General features: G+C 53.4%; 1 protein-coding gene across 1 annotated transcript in view; it reads right to left on the bottom strand.

Moving 5' to 3' along the window:
* The window catches only part of LOC149432873 (voltage-gated inwardly rectifying potassium channel KCNH2-like), a gene marked incomplete at its 3' end in the record, with an annotated part of 209,168 nt that extends 189,501 nt beyond the window's left edge, over positions 1-19,667 (bottom strand). Inside the window, exon 1 of the mRNA XM_089664849.1 lies at positions 19,109-19,667. Coding sequence (XP_089520975.1) covers positions 19,109-19,184 — 76 coding nt within the window. The remainder of the gene's footprint in view (positions 1-19,108) is intronic.
* Between the last annotated feature and the right edge of the window lie 2,869 nt (positions 19,668-22,536).

Raw genomic sequence — 22,536 nt, 5'->3', positions numbered from 1 at the left:
CCTGAGGGACTACAACTCCCAGCATCACCCATACATGAATATACATGATGATGTGATATAATACTGAGGGACTACAACTCCCAGCGTCCCCTATACAGGAATATACATGATGATGTGATATAATACCGAGGGACTACAACTCCCAGCGTCACCTATACAGGAATATACATGATGATGTGATATAATATAGAGGGACTACAACTCCCAGCGTCACCTATACAGGAATATACATGATGGTGTGATATAATACCGAGGGACTACAACTCCCAGCATCACCCATACAGGAATATACATGATGATGTGATATAATACCGAGGGACTACAACTCCCAGCATCACCCATACATGAATATACATGATGATGTGATATAATACTGAGGGACTACAACTCCCAGCATCACCCATACAGGAATATACATGATGATGTGATATAATACCGAGGGACTACAACTCCCAGCATCACCCATACAGGAATATACATGATGATGTGATATAATACTGAGGGACTACAACTCCCAGCGTCCCCTATACAGGAATATACATGATGAAGTGATATAATACCGAGGGACTACAACTCCCAGCATCACCCATACAGGAATATACATGATGATGTGATATAATACTGAGGGACTACAACTCCCAGCATCCCCTATACAGGAATATACATGATGATGTGATATAATACCGAGGGACTACAACTCCCAGCATCACCCATACAGGAATATACATGATGATGTGATATAATACTGAGGGACTACAACTCCCAGCGTCCCCTATACAGGAATATACATGATGAAGTGATATAATACAGAGGGACTACAACTCCCAGCATCACCCATACAGGAATATACATGATTACGTGATATAATACTGAGGGACTACAACTCCCAGCATCACCCATACAGGAATATACATGATGATGTGATATAATACTGAGGGACTACAACTCCCAGCATCACCCATACAGGAATATACATGATTACGTGATATAATACTGAGGGACTACAACTCCCAGCATCACCCATACAGGAATATACATGATGATGTGATATAATACTGAGGGACTACAACTCCCAGCATCACCCATACAGGAATATACATGATTACGTGATATAATACTGAGGGACTACAACTCCCAGCATCACCCATACATGAATATACATGATGATGTGATATAATACTGAGGGACTACAACTCCCAGCATCACCCATACATGAATATACATGATGATGTGATATAATACTGAGGGACTACAACTCCCAGCGTCCCCTATACAGGAATATACATGATGATGTGATATAATACTGAGGAACTACAACTCCCAGCGTCCCCCATACAGGAATATACATGATTACGTGATATAATACAGAGGGACTACAACTCCCAGCATCACCCATACAGGAATATACATGATGATGTGATATAATACAGAGGGACTACAACTCCCAGCATCACCCATACATGAATATACATGATGATGTGATATAATACTGAGGGACTACAACTCCCAGCATCACCCATACAGGAATATACATGATGATGTGATATAATACCGAGGGACTACAACTCCCAGCGTCCCCCATACAGGAATATACATGATGATGTGATATAATACTGAGGGACTACAACTCCCAGCGTCCCCCATACAGGAATATACATGATGATGTGATATAATACTGAGGGACTACAACTCCCAGCATCACCCATACAGGAATATACATGAGGATGTGATATAATACCGAGGGACTACAACTCCCAGCGTTTCCCATTTTCCTGGACTGGAATTTCCCAATAAAAGATGAACTTTTGCTGCAATATCCACCTTCAATCCAGAGATGCCCCCCCCCCGCAGTACTTTGTCCTGCCACTAGATGTCCTCAGTCATTCCCTCCAATCCCAGAGGAGAAGCAGTGGACTGATGGGCTCATCTCTCTGCTCTCTCCTCCTATCAGCGTGCTTCCTGACCTGATGAGCGTGTGCTGCTTCTCCCTCCCCCAGCCTGAGCTCTGCTGTGATGGGCTGATGCGGCTCATGTTAAACATTCGACCGTTTGAAATTCGGCTTTAAGGATTGGCCGATGGGAGCGACGCAGAGGGTGGCGGCCATGTTTATGGCGTTCTGTGCGTCCGCCTGGCTGCCAGCCTCGCGCTCGCCTCCTTCCCTCTAATTGCCCCGAGTTTTCTGATAATCTCCATAGCAACCAGCTAAATATTTATCGTCATTCTCCAGCCGGGAAATCGCAGAATTTAATGAGCGCCTCGCCGCACCGTGGCGTTTTTTCGTGACGCGGAGTAATTGCGGATATTTTGGCGTCTTTTGTTGTATTTTATTGTTGGCGATCCTCAGACGCGCTGCCAGAGGACCCCCCCCCCCCCCCGCGGCGGGAGAACAACAGGCACCATAATTGCAGGAAGCGGAGGGGGCGGGGAGGTGGCGGTCTGTGTGCCGTCAGTCAGCAGAGACGACTTACACCGCGCACTGCGCAACTCCGCGGGGAGAGCAGCGGTTCAGCCACCGTCCCCCGGCCAGCTGAGCTCACACTCTAATTGTGGTTCCCGGGTCAGGGAAAATCTCCATGGATCTTTCCAGAACTTTCCAGAACCGGCGAGACGCCAAACGATGGCGAGGCGCGGGACTGAAGGGCGATAAATGTGAGGGGGGGGGAGGGGGGAAGGAGGATGGCATTTCTTCCATTACAATGAATGGCGGAGGAGACAAGAATACGAGGAGCTCCGCCCAATGCCAGGCGGCTGCCACCGAAGCCACCTCATCATCAGGGGATCCCTATGACCTCATCAATGCATGACAGCTGGGACCTCATCATCAGGGGATCACTATGACCTCATCCATGCCAGACCTCTGTGACCTCATCATCAGGGGATCCCTATGACCTCATCCATGCCAGACCGCTGGGACTTCATCATCAGGGGATCGCCATGACCTCATCAATGCCTGACCACTGGGACTTCATCATCAGGCGATCGCTATGACCTCATCCATGCCAAAACGCTGGGACTTCATCATCAGGGGATCCCTATGACCTCATCAATGCCAGACCGCTGGGACTTCATCATCAGGAGATCGCTATGACCTCATCAATGCCAGACCGCTGGGACTTCATCATCAGGAGATCGCTATGACCTCATCCATGCCAAAACGCTGGGACTTCATCATCAGGGGATCCCTATGACCTCATCAATGCCAGACCGCTGGGACTTCATCATCAGGAGATCGCTATGACCTCATCAATGCCAGACCGCTGGGACTTCATCATCAGGAGATCGCTATGACCTCATCCATGCCAAAACGCTGGGACTTCATCATCAGGGGATCCCTATGACCTCATCAATGCCAGACCGCTGTGACCTCATCATCAGGGGATCCCTATGACCTAGTCAATGCCAGAAAACTGGGACCTCATCATCAGGGGATCCCTATGACCTCATCAATGCCAGACCGCTGTGACCTCATCATCAGGGGATCCCTATGACCTAGTCAATGCCAGAAAACTGGGACCTCATCATCAGGGGATCGCTATGACCTCATCAAAGCCAGACCGCTGGGACCTCATCAGTGGATTGCTATGACATCATCAATGCCAAATCACTGGGACCTCATCATCAGGGGATCCCTATGACCTCATCAATGCCAGACCGCTGGGACCTCATCATCAGGGGATCCCTATGACCTCATCAATGCCAGACCCCTGTGACCTCATCATCAGGGGATCCCTATGACCTCATCAATGCCCAACAGCTGGGACCTCATCTACAGGGGATTGCTATGACCTCATCAATGCCAGACCGCTGGGACCTCATCATCAGGGGATCGCTATGACCTCATCAATGCCAGACCGCTGGGACCTCATCATCAGGGGATCGCTATGACCTCATCAATGCCAGACCGCTGGCACCTCATCATCAGGGGATGGCTATGACCTCATCAATGCCAGACCAAAGTGACCTCACCATCGGGGAATCAATATGACCTCATCAATGAAACCACGCTGGGACCTCATCATTGAGGGATCACTATGACTTCACCATTGACCGAGCACTGAGACCTAATTATTAGGGGATTGCTATGACCTCATCAATGCCAGATAAAAGTGACCTCACCATCTGGAGATCGCTATGGCCTCATGGATGCCAGACCAATGTGACCCCATCATCAGGTGATCGCTATGACCTCATCAATGCCAGACTAAAATGTCCCATCATTGGTGGATCAATATGACGTCATCATTGGGGGATCAATATAACCTCATCAATGGGGGATCAATATGACCTCATCAATGTCAGAGCACTGAGACTTAATCATCAAGGGACGGGCGTGCGCTCCACCTGGGAGACGGGCGAGCGCTCCACCCTGGAGACGGGCGTGCGCTCCACCCTGGAGACGGGCGTGCGCTCCACCCGGGAGACGGGCGTGCGCTCCACCCTGGAGACGGGCGTGCGCTCCACCCGGGAGACGGGCGTGCGCTCCAGCCTGGAGGCGGGCGTGTGCTGCATCCAGGACGATCAATAACCTGACAACCCATCATTCCCTTCCATGTCCCCTCTTGATTAAACGTACTTGGAATTCCAGCGCCGGTGACCCCATCCCCACATTTCCTGTCCTGGTGTCACTGGCAGTAAAAGGTGACATCTGGAAAGAAGCCCCCAGAAGTTGTCACCCCTCCCCCACTCTATTCCAAAGAAAAAGCCAAGAAATTGTTGGAGTTGGACTTAGTCTCTGGAGGAATCGGCGGAGGGGGAGGGGCCTGCGCTGGTAATTGGCGCCCATTAGGTGGTCAGTTTGTTACATTATAACAATTATGGTTTCTGTAAAATCTTCACAATGATCTCCGAGAGGATGAATGGTGCTAATGGAGGAAATCCGCACTTCCTGCCCCTCCCCCTCCATCAACTGCAAAACCAAGGGAACTACAAATCCCAGAGCAACACATACCGAGAATGACACCCGGCATCCGGGACAGATACAGGGAGTGACACCCGGCATCCGGGACAGATACAGGGAGTGACACCCGGCATCCGGGACAGATACAGAGAATGACACCCGGCATCCGGGACAGATACCGAGAATGACACCCGGCATCCGGGACAGATACAGAGAATGACACCCGGCATCCGGGACAGATACAGAGAATGACACCCGGCATCCGGGACAGATACCGAGAATGACACCCGGCATCCGGGACAGATACCGAGAATGACACCCGGCATCCGGGACAGATACCGAGAATGACACCCGGCATCCGGGACAGATACCGAGAGTGACACCCGGCATCCGGGACAGATACCGAGAGTGACACCCGGCATCCGGGACAGATACAGAGAGTGACACCCGGCATCCAGGACAGATACAGAGAGTGACACCCGGCACCGGGGACATATACCGAGAGTGACACCCGGCACCGGGGACATATACCGAGAATGACACCCGGCACCGGGGACATATACCGAGAATGACACCCGGCATCCGGGACAGATACAGAGACTGACACCCGGCATCCAGGAAAGATACCGAGAGTGACACCCGGCATCCGGGACAGATAGAGAGAGTGACACCCGGCATCCGGGACAGATACAGAGAATGACACCCGGCATCCGGGACAGATACCGAGAGTGACACCCGGCATCCGGGACAGATACAGAGAGTGACACCCGGCATCCGGGACAGATACAGAGAATGACACCCGGCATCCGGGACAGATACAGAGAGTGACACCCGGCATCCGGGACAGATACTGAGAATGACACCCGGCATCCGGGACAGATACAGAGAGTGACACCCGGCATCCGGGACAGATACCGAGAGTGACACCCGGCATCCAGGACAGATACAGAGAATGACACCCGGCATCCGGGACAGATACAGAGAATGACACCCGGCATCCGGGACAGATACAGAGAATGACACCCGGCATCCGGGACAGATACAGAGAATGACACCCGGCATCCGGGACAGATACCGAGAATGACACCCGGCATCCGGGACAGATACCGAGAGTGACACCCGGGACAGATACCGAGAATGACACCCGGCATCCGGGACAGATACAGAGAATGACACCCGGGACAGATACCGAGAATGACACCCGGCATCCGGGACAGATACCGAGAGTGACACCCGGCATCCGGGACAGATACAGAGAATGACACCCGGCATCCGGGACAGATACAGAGAATGACACCCGGCATCCGGGACAGATACCGAGAGTGACACCCGGCATCCGGGACAGATACAGAGAATGACACCCGGCATCCGGGACAGATACAGAGAATGACACCCGGCATCCGGGACAGATACGAGAATGACACCCGGCATCCGGGACAGATACGGAGAGTGACACCCAGCATCCGGGACAGATACGGAGAGTGACACCCGGCATCCAGGACAGATACTGAGAGTGACACCCGGCATCCAGGACAGATACCGAGAGTGACACCCGGCATCCAGGACAGATACCGAGAATGACACCCGGCACCCGGGACAGATACTGAGAGCGACACCCGGCACCCGGGACAGATACGGAGAATGACACCCGGCATCCAGGACAGATACGGAGAGTGACACCCGGCATCCGGGACAGATACGGAGAGTGACACCCGGCATCCAGGACAGATACCGAGAATGACACCCGGCACCCGGGACAGATACTGAGAGCGACACCCGGCATCCGGGACAGATACGGAGAATGACACCCGGCATCCAGGACAGGAGCAGTGGGACTGTGCAGTGATACCTCTGGGGTGAAGAGTCCCTGTCTCTGGATCTCCTCTCCTGACACCATCCATGACACGTGTTTATCAACACTCCGCCATTGTCCAGGCCTGCCGGGAATCCGGTCCTTGTCAGGAGGGAGCGCGGGATCCACATGAGTCACGCCAGAAACGTGGCCTGAGGGGCGCGGCGAGGAGTCGCCCGGGAGACTCGGACATTCCTCGGGGTTCTGTCTGTAGGGTGACAATGGTTCTGTGTGGCACTGCGGAGGGGGTCAGAGTTCTGTGCGGCACTGCGGCGAGGGTCAGAGTTCTGTGCGGCACTGCGGAGGGGGTCAGAGTTCTGTGCGGCACTTCAGGGGGGATCAGAGTTCTGTGCGGCACTGCGGAGGGGGTCAGAGTTCTGTGCGGCACTGCGGAGGGGGTCAGAGTTCTGTGCGGCACTTCGGAGAGGGTCAGAGTTCTGTGCGGCACTGCGGAGGGGGTCAGAGTTCTGTGCGGCACTGCGGCGAGGGTCAGAGTTCTGTGCGGCACTTCGGAGAGGGTCAGAGTTCTGTGCGGCACTTCGGAGAGGGTCAGAGTTCTGCGCGGCACTGCGGAGGGGGTCAGAGTTCTGTGCGGCACTGCGGAGGGGGTCAGAGTTCTGCGCGGCACTTCAGAGGGGGTCAGAGTTCTGTGCGGCACTTCGGAGAGGGTCAGAGTTCTGCGCGGCACTTCGGAGAGGGTCAGAGTTCTGCGTGGCACTTCGGAGAGGGTCAGAGTTCTGCGCGGCACTTCGGAGAGGGTCAGAGTTCTGTGCGGCACTTCCGGGGGGATCAGAGTTCTGTGCGGCACTTCAGGGGGGATCAGAGTTCTGCGCGGCACTTCGGAGAAGGTCAGAGTTCTGCGCGGCACTTCGGAGAGGGTCAGAGTTCTGTGCGGCACTTCGGAGGGGGTCAGAGTTCTGTGCGGCACTTCGGAGGGGGTCAGAGTTCTGTGCGGCACTTCCGGGGGGATCAGAGTTCTGTGCGGCACTTCGGAGAAGGTCAGAGTTCTGCGCGGCACTTCGGAGGGGGTCAGAGTTCTGCGCGGCACTTCGGAGGGGGTCAGAGTTCTGCGCGGCACTTCGGAGGGGGTCAGAGTTCTGCGCGGCACTTCGGAGGGGGTCAAAGTTCTGCGCGGCACTTCGGAGGGGTCAGAGTTCTGCGCGGCACTTCGGAGGGGGTCAGAGTTCTGCGCGGCACTTCGGAGGGGGTCAGAGTTCTGCGCGGCACTTCGGAGGGGTCAGAGTTCTGCGCGGCACGTCAGCGAAGGTCAGAGATCTGCGCCTCTGATGGGCAGAAGACATATTCATCCTATGATAAAGGATTCCCAGAGCACTGCGGGGCAGAGGGGCGGGGCAGAGGGGCGGGACAGCAGGGGCAGAGGGGTGGGACAGCAGGGGCAGATCGCTTTGAGGCTCCTCCTGTCTGACTGAGGAGGGCGGAGTCACGGCTGCGATCGCTCATGGAGTTCTTATCCCACAGCTGAGAGTAATACAGACAGCGCCACCTGCAGGCCGGACAGAAGAATACGCAACATTCACCGAACGAACGACACACTTCATCGAAGTACACATCCCGGCCTCCGCCCATCTGCTGCCCCCATTGGTTAGCAAATCCTGCCTATCAGAGTGACAGCTGGGAGGAGCTAGAGAAGCATAGAAGATGCAAAAGAACGACCCGGCTGTCACAGAACAGCTAACACAGGGTTTGTAAACATTGTACAGGAGACAGAGACACAAAGTAACATTGTTTATAAACATCGATCAGACAGGAGATGGAGAGATACAAAGTAACATTGTTTATAAACATCGATCAGACGGGAGATAGAGATACAAAGTAACATTGTTTATAAACATCGATCAGACGGGAGACGGAGAGATACAAAGTAACATTGTTTATAAACATCGATCAGATGGGGGATAGAGATACAAAGTAACATTGTTTATAAACATCGATCAGACGGGAGATAGAGAGATACAAAGTAACATTGTTTATAAACATCGCTCAGACGGGAGATAGAGAGATACAAAGTAACATTGTTTATAAACATCGATCAGACGGGAGATGGAGAGATACAAAGTAACATTGTTTATAAACATCGATCAGACGGGGGATAGAGATACAAAGTAACATTGTTTATAAACATCGATCAGACGGGGGATAGAGATACAAAGTAACATTGTTTATAAACATCGATCAGACGGGAGATGGAGAGATACAAAGTAACATTGTTTATAAACATCGATCAGACGGGGGATAGAGAGATACAAAGTAACATTGTTTATAAACATCGCTCAGATGGGAGATAGAGAGATACAAAGTAACATTGTTTATAAACATCGATCAGACGGGAGATAGAGATACAAAGTAACATTGTTTATAAACATCGATCAGACGGGAGATGGAGAGATACAAAGTAACATTGTTTATAAACATCGATCAGACGGGAGATAGAGATACAAAGTAACATTGTTTATAAACATCGATCAGACGGGAGATGGAGATACAAAGTAACATTGTTTATAAACATCGATCAGACGGGAGATAGAGATATACAAAGTAACATTGTTTATAAACATCGATCAGACGGGAGATGGAGAGATACAAAGTAACATTGTTTATAAACATCGATCAGACGGGAGATGGAGAGATACAAAGTAACATTGTTTATAAACATCGATCAGACGGGAGATAGAGAGATACAAAGTAACATTGTTTATAAACATCGATCAGACGGGAGATAGAGAGATACAAAGTAACATTGTTTATAAACATCGATCAGACGGGGGATAGAGAGATACAAAGTAACATTGTTTATAAACATCGCTCAGACGGGAGATAGAGAGATACAAAGTAACATTGTTTATAAACATCGATCAGACGGGAGATAGAGAGATACAAAGTAACATTGTTTATAAACATCGATCAGACGGGAGATAGAGAGATACAAAGTAACATTGTTTATAAACATCGATCAGACGGGAGATAGAGAGATACAAAGTAACATTGTTTATAAACATCGATCAGACGGGAGATGGAGATACAAAGTAACATTGTTTATAAACATCGATCAGACGGGGGATGGAGAGATACAAAGTAACATTGTTTATAAACATCGATCAGACGGGAGAGAGAGATACAAAGTAACATTGTTTATAAACATCGATCAGACGGGAGAGAGAGATACAAAGTAACATTGTTTATAAACATCGATCAGACGGGAGACTCAGGACAGGGACCCCGACACTCCAGACACTCAGATTCAGACGGAATGAGCTCATAGTTCTGAATGTTTGTGGATGTTGTGGCCCCGAGTGGCTCTCTGGCCCCGCTGGCAGCACACAGCAGAGCAGGACCGGGAATTAGCTGTATCTATAGCAACATCCAGAGAACTTTGCTCAGGATCGCCCAATCAGGAACAAGAACCGTCAGAGAGAGCCGGAGTACCCAGAAGGACAACCCCGAGGACACTGACAGTCCACCTGGTGGGAAATGTTTCTCTGATTCCCCATTGTTCTCCACCAACATACACCGACAACATGCACCGGCAACACGCACCGACAACATGCACCTGCAACACGCACCGACAACATGCACCGACAACACGCACCGACAACACGCACCGACAACACGCACCGACAACACGCACCAGCAACATGCACCAGCAACACGCACCGACAACACGCACCGACAACACGCACCGGCAACATGCACCGGCAACACGCACCGGCAACACGCACCGACAACATGCACCAGCAACATGCACCGGCAAAACGCACCGACAACATGCACCTGCAACACGCACCGACAACATGCACCGACAACACGCACCGACAACACGCACCGACAACACGCACCGACAACACGCACCAGCAACATGCACCAGCAACACGCACCGACAACACGCACCGACAACACGCACCGGCAACATGCACCGGCAACACGCACCGGCAACACGCACCGACAACATGCACCAGCAACATGCACCGGCAAAACGCACCGACAAAACGCACAGAGCTCATATAATACCATCATGTGATTAGCTGTACATGTCAGATCAATGACACCGATCAATACTCCCCACATACAGCCCTACCACCAGGAACCGCAACCCTGACCATGGATCACTGTGCATGCTGGGACTTGTAGTGCCTCACAGCTGGAGGATTGACACTGACAGAGGGAGAGGGGAAGAGGGGACACTGACAGAGGAAGAGGGGACACTGACAGAGGGAGAGAAGAAGAGGGGACACTGACAGAGGAAGAGAGGAAGAGGAGACACTGACAGAGGGAGAGGGGAAGAGGAGACACTGACAGAGGGAGAGAGGAAGAGGGGACACTGACAGAGGGAGAGAGGAAGAGGGGACACTGACAGAGGAAGAGAGGAAGAGGAGACACTGACAGAGGGAGAGGGGAAGAGGAGACACTGACAGAGGGAGAGAGGAAGAGGGGACACTGACAGAGGGAGAGAGGAAGAGGGGACACTGACAGAGGAAGAGGGGACACTGACAGAGGAAGAGGGGACACTGACAGAGGGAGAGAGGAGGAGGGGACACTGACAGAGGGAGAGAGGAAGAGGAGACACTGACAGGGGAACCATGGAGCGGGGGATGGGTAAGCAGATATAAGGCATGGGGTACAGGACTATGACACAAAGTGAGACGAGGAGAGGATGGGAGTGATGAGGAGAGGATGGGAGTGATGAGGAGAGGATGGGAGTGATGAGGAGGTGAGGATGGGAGTGATGAGGAGGTGAGGATGGGAGTGATGAGGAGGAGAGGATGGGAGTGATGAGGAGAGGATGGGAGTGATGAGGAGGAGAGGATGGGAGTGATGAGGAGGAGAGGATGGGAGTGATGAGGAGGAGAAGATGGGAGTGATGAGGAGGAGAGGATGGGAGTGATGAGGAGGAGAGGATGGGAGTGATGAGAAGAGGATGGGAGTGATGAGGAGAGGATGGGAGTGATGAGGAGAGGATGGGAGTGATGAGGAGGAGAGGAGGGGAGTGATGAGCAGGGGAGGAGGGGAGTGATGAGGAGAGGATGGGAGTGATGAGGAGGTGAGGAGGGGAGTGATGAGGAGGTGAGTGATGAAGAGAGGATGGGAGTGATGAGGAGAAGAGGATGGGAGTGATGAGGAGGTGGGGATGGGAATGATGAGGTGAGGAGGGGAGTGATGAAGAGAGGATGGGAGTGATGACGAGGAGAGGATGGGAGTGATGAGGAGGTGAGGATGGGAGTGATGAGGAGGGGAGTGATGAGGAGAGGATGGGAGTGATGAGGAGGAGAGAATGGTAGTGATGAGGAGGTGAGAATGGTAGTGATGAGGAGGTGAGGATGGGAGTGATGAGGAGAGGATGGGAGTGATGAGGAGAGGATGGGAGTGATGAGGAGAGGATGGGAGTGATGAGGAGGTGAGGATGGGAGTGATGAGGAGGTGAGGATGGGAGTGATGAGGAGGTGAGGATGGGAGTGATGAGGAGGTGAGGATGGGAGTGATGAGGAGGTGAGGATGGGAGTGATAAGATGGAGAGGATGGGAGTGATAAGATGGAGAGGATGGGAGTGATGAGGAGGTGAGGATGGGAGTGATGCGGAGGAGAGGATGGGAGTGATGAGGAGAGGATGGGAGTGATGAGGAGGAGAGGATGGGAGTGATGACGAGGAGAGGATGGGAGTGATGAGATGAGGATGGGAGTGATGAGATGAGGATGGGAGTGATGAGATGAGGATGGGAGTGATGAGGATGTGAGCATGGGAGTGACGAGGAGAGGATGGGAGTGATGAGGATGTGAGGATGGGAGTGATGAGGAGAGGATGGGAGTGATGAGGAGAGGATGGGAGTGATGAGGAGGGGAGTGATGAGGTGAGGATGGGAGTGATGAGGTGAGGATGGGAGTGATGAGGTGAGGATGGGAGTGATGACGAGGAGAGGATGGGAGTGATGAGATGAGGATGGGAGTGATGAGGTGAGGATGGGAGTGATGACGAGGAGAGGATGGGAGTGATGACGAGGAGAGGATGGGAGTGATGACGAGGAGAGGATGGGAGTGATGAGATGAGGATGGGAGTGATGAGGTGAGGATGGGAGTGATGAGATGAGGATGGGAGTGATGACGAGGAGAGGATGGGAGTGATGAGATGAGGATGGGAGTGATGAGGTGAGGATGGGAGTGATGAGGAGGAGAGGAGGGGAGTGATGAGGAGAGGATGGGAGTGATGAGGAGGAGAGGATGGGAGTGATGAGGAGGAGAGGATGGGAGCGATGAGGAGGAGAGGATGGGAGTGATGAGGAGGAGAGGATGGGAGTGATGAGGAGGAGAGGATGGGAGTGAGGAGGTGAGTGATGAGGAGGTGAGGAGGGGAGTGATGAGGAGAGGATGGGAGTGAGGAGGTGAGTGATGAGGAGGTGAGGAGGTGAGTGATGAGGAGGTGAGTGATGAGGGGAGTGATGAGGAGAGGATGGGAGTGATGAGGATTGTAGTCCTTCTATGTAAAGTGACGCAGCACAGAAACAAGGAAGGACAGCAAATGTCAGAGACTAAAGTGAAACAAAAGAAGAGATCTACACTGGGCAGGTGGGCATCATGAACCACCTCCTCTCTTCTACACTGGGCAGGTGGGCATCATGAACCACCTCCTCCCTTCTACACTGGGCAGGTGGGCATCATGAACCACCTCCTCCCTTCTACACTGGGCAGGTGGGCATCATGTACCACCTCCTCCTTTCTACACTGGGCAGGTGGGCATCATGAACCACCTCCTCCCTTCTACACTGGGCAGGTGGGCATCATGTACCACCTCCTCCTTTCTACACTGGGCAGGTGGGCATCATGAACCACCTCCTCCCTTCTACACTGGGCAAGTGGGCATCATGAACCACCTCCTCCCTTCTAAACTGGGCAAGTGGGCATCATGAACCACCTCCTCCCTTCTACACTGGGCAGGTGGGCATCATGTACCACCTCCTCCTTTCTACACTGGGCAGGTGGGCATCATGAACCACCTCCTCCCTTCTACACTGGGCAAGTGGGCATCATGAACCACCTCCTCCCTTCTAAACTGGGCAAGTGGGCATCATGAACCACCTCCTCCCTTCTAAACTGGGCAAGTGGGCATCATGTACCACCTCCTCCTTTCTACACTGGGCAGGTGGGCATCATGAACCACCGCCTCTCTTCTACACTGGGCAAGTGGGCATCATGAACCACCTCCTCCCTTCTACACTGGGCAGGTGGGCATCATGAACCACCTCCTCCCTTCTACACTGGGCAGGTGGGCATCATGTACCACCTCCTCCTTTCTACACTGGGCAGGTGGGCATCATGAACCACCTCCTCCCTTCTACACTGGGCAAGTGGGCATCATGAACCACCTCCTCCCTTCTAAACTGGGCAAGTGGGCATCATGAACCACCTCCTCCCTTCTAAACTGGGCAAGTGGGCATCATGTACCACCTCCTCCTTTCTACACTGGGCAGGTGGGCATCATGAACCACCGCCTCTCTTCTACACTGGGCAAGTGGGCATCATGAACCACCTCCTCCCTTCTACACTGGGCAGGTGGGCATCATGAACCACCTCCTCCCTTCTAAACTGGGCAAGTGGGCATCATGAACCACCTCCTCCCTTCTACACTGGGCAGGTGGGCATCATGAACCACCGCCTCTCTTCTACACTGGGCAAGTGGGCATCATGAACCACCTCCTCCCTTCTACACTGGGCAAGTGGGCATCATGAACCACCTCCTCCCTTCTACACTGGGCAGGTGGGCATCATGAACCACCGCCTCTCTTCTACACTGGGCAAGTGGGCATCATGAACCACCTCCTCCCTTCTACACTGGGCAAGTGGGCATCATGAACCACCTCCTCCCTTCTACACTGGGCAAGTGGGCATCATGAACCACCTCCTCCCTTCTACACTGGGCAGGTGGGCATCATGAACCACCTCCTCTCTTCTACACTGGGCAAGTGGGCATCATGAACCACCTCCTCCCTTCTACACTGGGCAGGTGGGCATCATGAACCACCGCCTCTCTTCTACACTGGGCAAGTGGGCATCATGAACCACCTCCTCCCTTCTACACTGGGCAAGTGGGCATCATGAACCACCTCCTCCCTTCTACATTGGGCATCATGAAGCGCCTCCTCCCTTCTACACTGGGCAGGTGGGCATCATGAACCACCGCCTCTCTTCTACACTGGGCAAGTGGGCATCATGAACCACCTTCTACACTGGGCAGGTGGGCATCATGAACCACCGCCTCTCTTCTACACTGGGCAAGTGGGCATCATGAACCACCTCCTCCCTTCTACACTGGGCAAGTGGGCATCATGAACCACCTCCTCCCTTCTAAACTGGGCAAGTGGGCATCATGAACCACCTCCTCCTTTCTACACTGGGCAGGTGGGCATCATGAACCACCTCCTCCTTTCTACACTGGGCAGGTGGGCATCATGAACCACCGCCTCTCTTCTACACTGGGCAAGTGGGCATCATGAACCACCTCCTCCCTTCTACATTGGGCATCATGAAGCGCCTCCTCCCTTCTACACTGGGCAGGTGGGCATCATGAACCACCTCCTCCCTTCTACACTGGGCAAGTGGGCATCATGAACCACCTCCTCCCTTCTACACTGGGCAAGTGGGCATCATGAACCACCTCCTCCCTTCTACACTGGGCAAGTGGGCATCATGAGTCACCGCTCTCCCTTCTACACTGGGCAAGTGGGCATCATGAACCACCTCCTCCCGTCTACACTGGGCAGGTGGGCATCATGAACCACCTCCTCCCTTCTAGACTGGACAAGTGGGCATCATGAGTCACCGCTGTCCCTTCTACACTGGGCATGTGGGCATCATGAACCACCTCCTCCCTTCTAGACTGGACAAGTGGGCATCATGAGTCAACGCTCTCCCTTCTACACTGGGCAAGTGGGCATCATGAACCACCTCCTCCCGTCTACACTGGGCAGGTGGGCATCATGAACCACCTCCTCCCTTCTAAACTGGGCAAGTGGGCATCATGTACCACCTCCTCCTTTCTACACTGGGCAGGTGGGCATCATGAACCACCGCCTCTCTTCTACACTGGGCAAGTGGGCATCATGAACCACCTCCTCCCTTCTACACTGGGCAGGTGGGCATCATGAACCACCTCCTCCCTTCTACACTGGGCAGGTGGGCATCATGTACCACCTCCTCCTTTCTACACTGGGCAGGTGGGCATCATGAACCACCTCCTCCCTTCTACACTGGGCAAGTGGGCATCATGAACCACCTCCTCCCTTCTAAACTGGGCAAGTGGGCATCATGAACCACCTCCTCCCTTCTAAACTGGGCAAGTGGGCATCATGTACCACCTCCTCCTTTCTACACTGGGCAGGTGGGCATCATGAACCACCGCCTCTCTTCTACACTGGGCAAGTGGGCATCATGAACCACCTCCTCCCTTCTACACTGGGCAGGTGGGCATCATGAACCACCTCCTCCCTTCTAAACTGGGCAAGTGGGCATCATGAACCACCTCCTCCCTTCTACACTGGGCAGGTGGGCATCATGAACCACCGCCTCTCTTCTACACTGGGCAAGTGGGCATCATGAACCACCTCCTCCCTTCTACACTGGGCAAGTGGGCATCATGAACCACCTCCTCCCTTCTACACTGGGCAGGTGGGCATCATGAACCACCGCCTCTCTTCTACACTGGGCAAGTGGGCATCATGAACCACCTCCTCCCTTCTACACTGGGCAAGTGGGCATCATGAACCACCTCCTCCCTTCTACACTGGGCAAGTGGGCATCATGAACCACCTCCTCCCTTCTACACTGGGCAGGTGGGCATCATGAACCACCTCCTCTCTTCTACACTGGGCAAGTGGGCATCATGAACCACCTCCTCCCTTCTACACTGGGCAGGTGGGCATCATGAACCACCGCCTCTCTTCTACACTGGGCAAGTGGGCATCATGAACCACCTCCTCCCTTCTACACTGGGCAAGTGGGCATCATGAACCACCTCCTCCCTTCTACATTGGGCATCATGAAGCGCCTCCTCCCTTCTACACTGGGCAGGTGGGCATCATGAACCACCGCCTCTCTTCTACACTGGGCAAGTGGGCATCATGAACCACCTTCTACACTGGGCAGGTGGGCATCATGAACCACCGCCTCTCTTCTACACTGGGCAAGTGGGCATCATGAACCACCTCCTCCCTTCTACACTGGGCAAGTGGGCATCATGAACCACCTCCTCCCTTCTAAACTGGGCAAGTGGGCATCATGAACCACCTCCTCCTTTCTACACTGGGCAGGTGGGCATCATGAACCACCTCCTCCTTTCTACACTGGGCAGGTGGGCATCATGAACCACCGCCTCTCTTCTACACTGGGCAAGTGGGCATCATGAACCACCTCCTCCCTTCTACATTGGGCATCATGAAGCGCCTCCTCCCTTCTACACTGGGCAGGTGGGCATCATGAACCACCTCCTCCCTTCTACACTGGGCAAGTGGGCATCATGAACCACCTCCTCCCTTCTACACTGGGCAAGTGGGCATCATGAACCACCTCCTCCCTTCTACACTGGGCAAGTGGGCATCATGAGTCACCGCTCTCCCTTCTACACTGGGCAAGTGGGCATCATGAACCACCTCCTCCCGTCTACACTGGGCAGGTGGGCATCATGAACCACCTCCTCCCTTCTAGACTGGACAAGTGGGCATCATGAGTCACCGCTGTCCCTTCTACACTGGGCATGTGGGCATCATGAACCACCTCCTCCCTTCTAGACTGGACAAGTGGGCATCATGAGTCAACGCTCTCCCTTCTACACTGGGCAAGTGGGCATCATGAACCACCTCCTCCCTTCTACACTGGGCAAGTGGGCATCATGAACCACCTCCTCCCTTCTACACTGGGCAAGTGGGCATCATGAACCACCTCCTCCCTTCTACACTGGGCAAGTGGGCATCATGAACCACCTCCTCCCTTCTACACTGGGCAAGTGGGCATCATGAACCACCTCCTCCCTTCTACACTGGGCAAGTGGGCATCATGAACCACCTCCTCCCTTCTACACTGGGCAAGTGGGCATCATGAACCACCTCCTCCCTTCTACACTGGGCAAGTGGGCATCATGAGTCACCGCTCTCCCTTCTACACTGGGCAAGTGGGCATCATGAACCACCTCCTCCCGTCTACACTGGGCAGGTGGGCATCATGAACCACCTCCTCCCTTCTAGACTGGACAAGTGGGCATCATGAGTCAACGCTCTCCCTTCTACACTGGGCAGGTGGGCATCATGAACCACCTCCTCCCTTCTATACTGGGCAAGTGGGCATCATGAACCACCTCCTCCCTTCTACACTGGGCAAGTGGGCATCATGAACCACCTCCTCATTTCTACACTGGGCAAGTGGGCATCATGAACCACCTCCTCACTTCTACACTGGGCAAGTGGGCATCATGAACCACCTCCTCCCTTCTACACTGGGCAGGTGGGCATCATGAACCACCTCCTCCCTTCTACACTGGGCAGGTGGGCATCATGAACCACCTCCTCCCTTCTACACTGGGCAGGTGGGCATCATGAACCACCTCCTCCCTTCTACACTGGGCAGGTGGGCATCAGGAACCACCTCCTCCCTTCTACACTGGGCAGGTGGGCATCATGAACCACCTCCTCCCTTCTACACTGGGCAGGTGGGCATCATGAACCACCTCCTCCCTTCTACACTGGACAAGTGGGCATCATGAACCACCTCCTCCCTTCTACACTGGGCAAGTGGGCATCATGAGTCACCGCTCTCCCTTCTACACTGGGCAAGTGGGCATCATGAGTCAACGCTCTCCCTTCTACACTGGGCAGGTGGGCATCATGAACCACCTCCTCCCTTCTATACTGGGCAAGTGGGCATCATGAACCACCTCCTCCCTTCTACACTGGGCAAGTGGGCATCATGAACCACCTCCTCCCTTCTACACTGGACAAGTGGGCATCATGAACCACCTCCTCCCTTCTACACTGGACAAGTGGGCATCATGAGTCACCGCTCTCCCTCCTGCATTAGGTGATCTAAGCATCAGGAGTCACCCCCCTCTCATCTGCACGGGGCAAGTGGACATCATGAGTCACCCTCGCACCACTACCACCAGCCACACTGGGTATCAGAATCTGCCCCCATCCCTGGATGAAATGGGCAACCTCATGAGTCACCTCCCCCCTACCTTATGCATTGAGCAAGAAAGACACCAGGAGCCCCCCACACTTGGTGAGGCTTGCACCCGGAGTCACAGCCCCAATGGGCATCTCCAGGAACCATAGATTCTACCAACACGCTTTGATGTCAGGTCACTTACTTTGTCCTTCAAACTTGCGTATGATGGTGTCCAGGAAGGTGTTCTGAGGGGCCACGTGACCTCTACGGACCGGCATCCTTATCCCATGAGTCCGTCCTGTGCGCGGTCCTTCTTGCGGTCAGACGAAGGGTGATAGGTGCCACATCCACCGCACACACAAAGGCAATATGGAAGGAGACCGAGTCACATCCACCCGGTGGGCAGCGGTGAAGAAGCCAGGAGACATAGAGAGCCCAAAAGTTCCAGACTGAGATGACGGAGAGGACGGAGCTCGATCCTTTCCACGGTAACAGAAGACAACGAGGGATGGAGGACGATGCCAGAACATAGATGTGCCTCCAGCTAGCCAATGCCGGTGGACTTGTTGGGGGTCATTGGTGGCTCTTACGGTCTTACCTGATGCTAGGGATACGTAACGCCGCACGGCACATGCACCTGTCACGCCGCCGCGTGCACCTGTATTCAGATCAGCTGGTGGCCCGCCATCGTACTTCAGTCTACAGAACAACACGTGCGCCCTCGGTTAACTCTTCCGTGGCACGCAACCCCGCCCCCTACCCACCCCACCCCCCCTCCCAAGGCAAGAGTGATATGAATGAATCCCAGACGGACTAGAAGTGGCAGACAAAGGCGCGCACCGCCACAGGGACCCCGCTTGTCACACCGCGAGCCGCCGAGGAGTCAGCCTATTATTAGCCAACAATGCCTAGATGCCGGAGACGCGGAACCTCCCCCCCCCAGATAAGAAGGACCACCGTCAGCTGGCTCTGGGCTCCGTCGTGCAGCGGCAGCGTAGGGACACGTGAAGCCCGCCGTCCACAGAACGTCACCATGCTTTATACGCCTCGGCGACCGCAACAGGCAGACGATGGCCAGAACCCTACCCTCCCCCCCCCCCCCCGTACCCCTCCGTATGTACCAAACTCTCACCGACGTTCCTCAACTCCACCCGGCCCACCTCAAGGACGTGTCCTCACCTTACCACCCTGACCTGGCACACGAGGGAATGGGGGGGGGGGGACTAGGAGTCACGCAGAATCCAAACAGGTTGGCGCCAAGTACGTTCCGACGGCGCGATTCCCAACTAGCGCTTGCAGAGATCTCAGTGGCCTCGAGCGCCCAAGTGGTGGTGGTGGCGGCGGCGGCGGTGGGGGGGCGCTACCATCCCATGATCCTTTGTTGTGGAAGGCGGGAATCGGTGTTCCAGCGTGCAAGAGAAGGGGAGGTCGGCGATCTTCCTAGAAAACGGTTGGCGGCGCTCTCCTTGTTGGTCACCTGCGCCCGACGGCGTTGGCGGTGACACGCAGGGCGCCGGGACGTGCGCTCTAGGTCGTGGCTGGCAGGCAGCCTGGGCCGTCTCCTCCACCAGGCATCCCCTTATTAGGAGAGGAGGCAGAAGTGATGCTCCAGCAGACGGATGGTGTGCTGCCTGTGCTGCTGCTCCTCCGCCGCTCCTCCTCCTCCTCCTCCTGCCTCCCCCTCCGCTGTCAGACCCGGGAAATCCCAGCTGGGAAGCATCACCGGGCTGCAGGCTCCTGGGCTATGAAAGGGAAGGATGGTGGGGGGGGGGACAGGTCTGTGTGCATGAGGAGGAGGAGGAGGAGGAGGAGGAGGAGGAGGTGCTACTGCACCATCTATAGGAAGCCTGTGTCACATGAAGAGCTGACAGCCACCTCAATGGCAGGAGCGCGCAGCCGGGAGCGATCGCCCAAAGAACCCATGACGACACGGCGCTAACGATCGTTCCAAGGAAAAGGGGGGGGGGGGCCAGGTGCTGCGATGGCAAGTCCAATCGGGGGATTAGCGCCAAAAAAGGAGGCGTTTACGGCGTTAATCATCCGCCGCCGATCGCGTCTTTAGATTGCAAGCTCTGTGGCCCGGGGCCCAACGATAGAGAAAAAGGATTTCCTGACTCCGCCCCTTCAAAATAATTTGATGTTTCTTTCAGTTTTTGTTCCCCATCCCCATCGATCCCCCCGTTAGATTGCAAGCTCTGCGGCCCGGGGCTCAGGTCCGATGAGGAAAAATGATTTCTTTACTCCGCCTTGGAATTGTATTTCAGTTCCTGGTGCCTCCGCCATCGATCTCCCCCGTTAGATTGCAAGCTCTGCAGCCCAGGAATTGAGTCCGTTGAGGTCAGAAAAAATAATTTCATAACTCCGCCCCTTCAAAATAATTTGATGTTTTTTTATTGTATTTGTTACCTTTGCCATCGATCGCACTTTTAGATTGCAAGCTCTGTGGCCCAACGACAGAGGTCAGAAAAATGATTTCCTGACTCCGCCCCTTCAAAATAATTCGATGTTTTTTCATTGTATTTGTTACCTTTGCCATCGATCGCACCTTTAGATTGCAAGCTCTGTGGCCCGGGGTTCCCATTCAAAAGTTCAGTAAAAATGAAGAATATTCGATGTTGATTCAGAATTCTTTCAGTTTTTTGACTCCGCCCCTTAAAAATGATTTGATGCCTTTTTTTCAATTTTTATTACCTCTGCCATCGATCGCGCCGTTGGATTGCAAGCTCTGTGGCCCGGGGCTCAGGTCCGATGCGGAAAAATGATTTCCTTACTCCGCCTTTGGCAATAATTCGATGTGAATTCAGAATTTCATTTTTTCAGTTCCTGGTGCCTCCCCTTCAAAATAAATTGATGCGTTTTTCCATTTCTTTTTACCTCTGTCATCGATCGCACCTTTAGATTGCAAGCTCTGTGGCCCAACGACAGAGGTCAGAAAAAGGATTTCCTGACTCCGCCCCTTCAAAACAATTCAATGTTTTTTCATTGTATTTGTTACCTTTGCCATCGATCGCACTGTTAGATTGCAAGCTCTGTGGCCCGGGGTTCCCATTCAAAAGTTCAGTAAAAATGAAGAATATTCGATGTTGATTCAGAATTCTTTCAGTTTTTTGACTCCGCCCCTTAAAAATGATTTGATGCTTTTTTTTCAATTTTTATTACCTCTGCCATCGATCGCGCCGTTGGATTGCAAGCTCTGTGGCCCAACGACAGAGGTCAGAAAAAGGATTTCCTGACTCCGCCCCTTCAAAACAATTCAATGTTTTTTCATTGTATTTGTTACCTTTGCCATCGATCGTTCCTTTAGATTGCAAGCTCTGTGGCCCGGGGCCCAAGGATAGAGGTCAGAAAAATGATTTCCTGACTCCGCCCCTTCAAAATAAAATGATGCGCTGTTTTTCAGTTCTCGTTACCTTTGCCATCGATCGCGCCTTTAGATTGCAAGCTCTGTGGTCCGGGGTTCCTATTCAAAAGTTCGGTAAGAATGAAGAATATTCGATGTTTATTCAGAATTCTGTTTTTTGACTCCGCCCCTTAAATATAATTTGATGTTTTTGTCAGTTTTTGCTACCTTTGTCATCGGTCGCATTAAGATTGCAAGCTCTGCGGCCCGGAACTTGAGTCTGATAAGGG

This window comes from Staurois parvus, unplaced genomic scaffold (assembly GCF_062004578.1).
Source record: "Staurois parvus isolate SC_StPar_1 unplaced genomic scaffold, SC_StPar_1.0 ptg002070l, whole genome shotgun sequence".
Classification (NCBI taxonomy): Eukaryota; Metazoa; Chordata; class Amphibia; order Anura; family Ranidae; genus Staurois; species Staurois parvus.
This window is presented reverse-complemented; position numbering and strand designations above follow the sequence as displayed.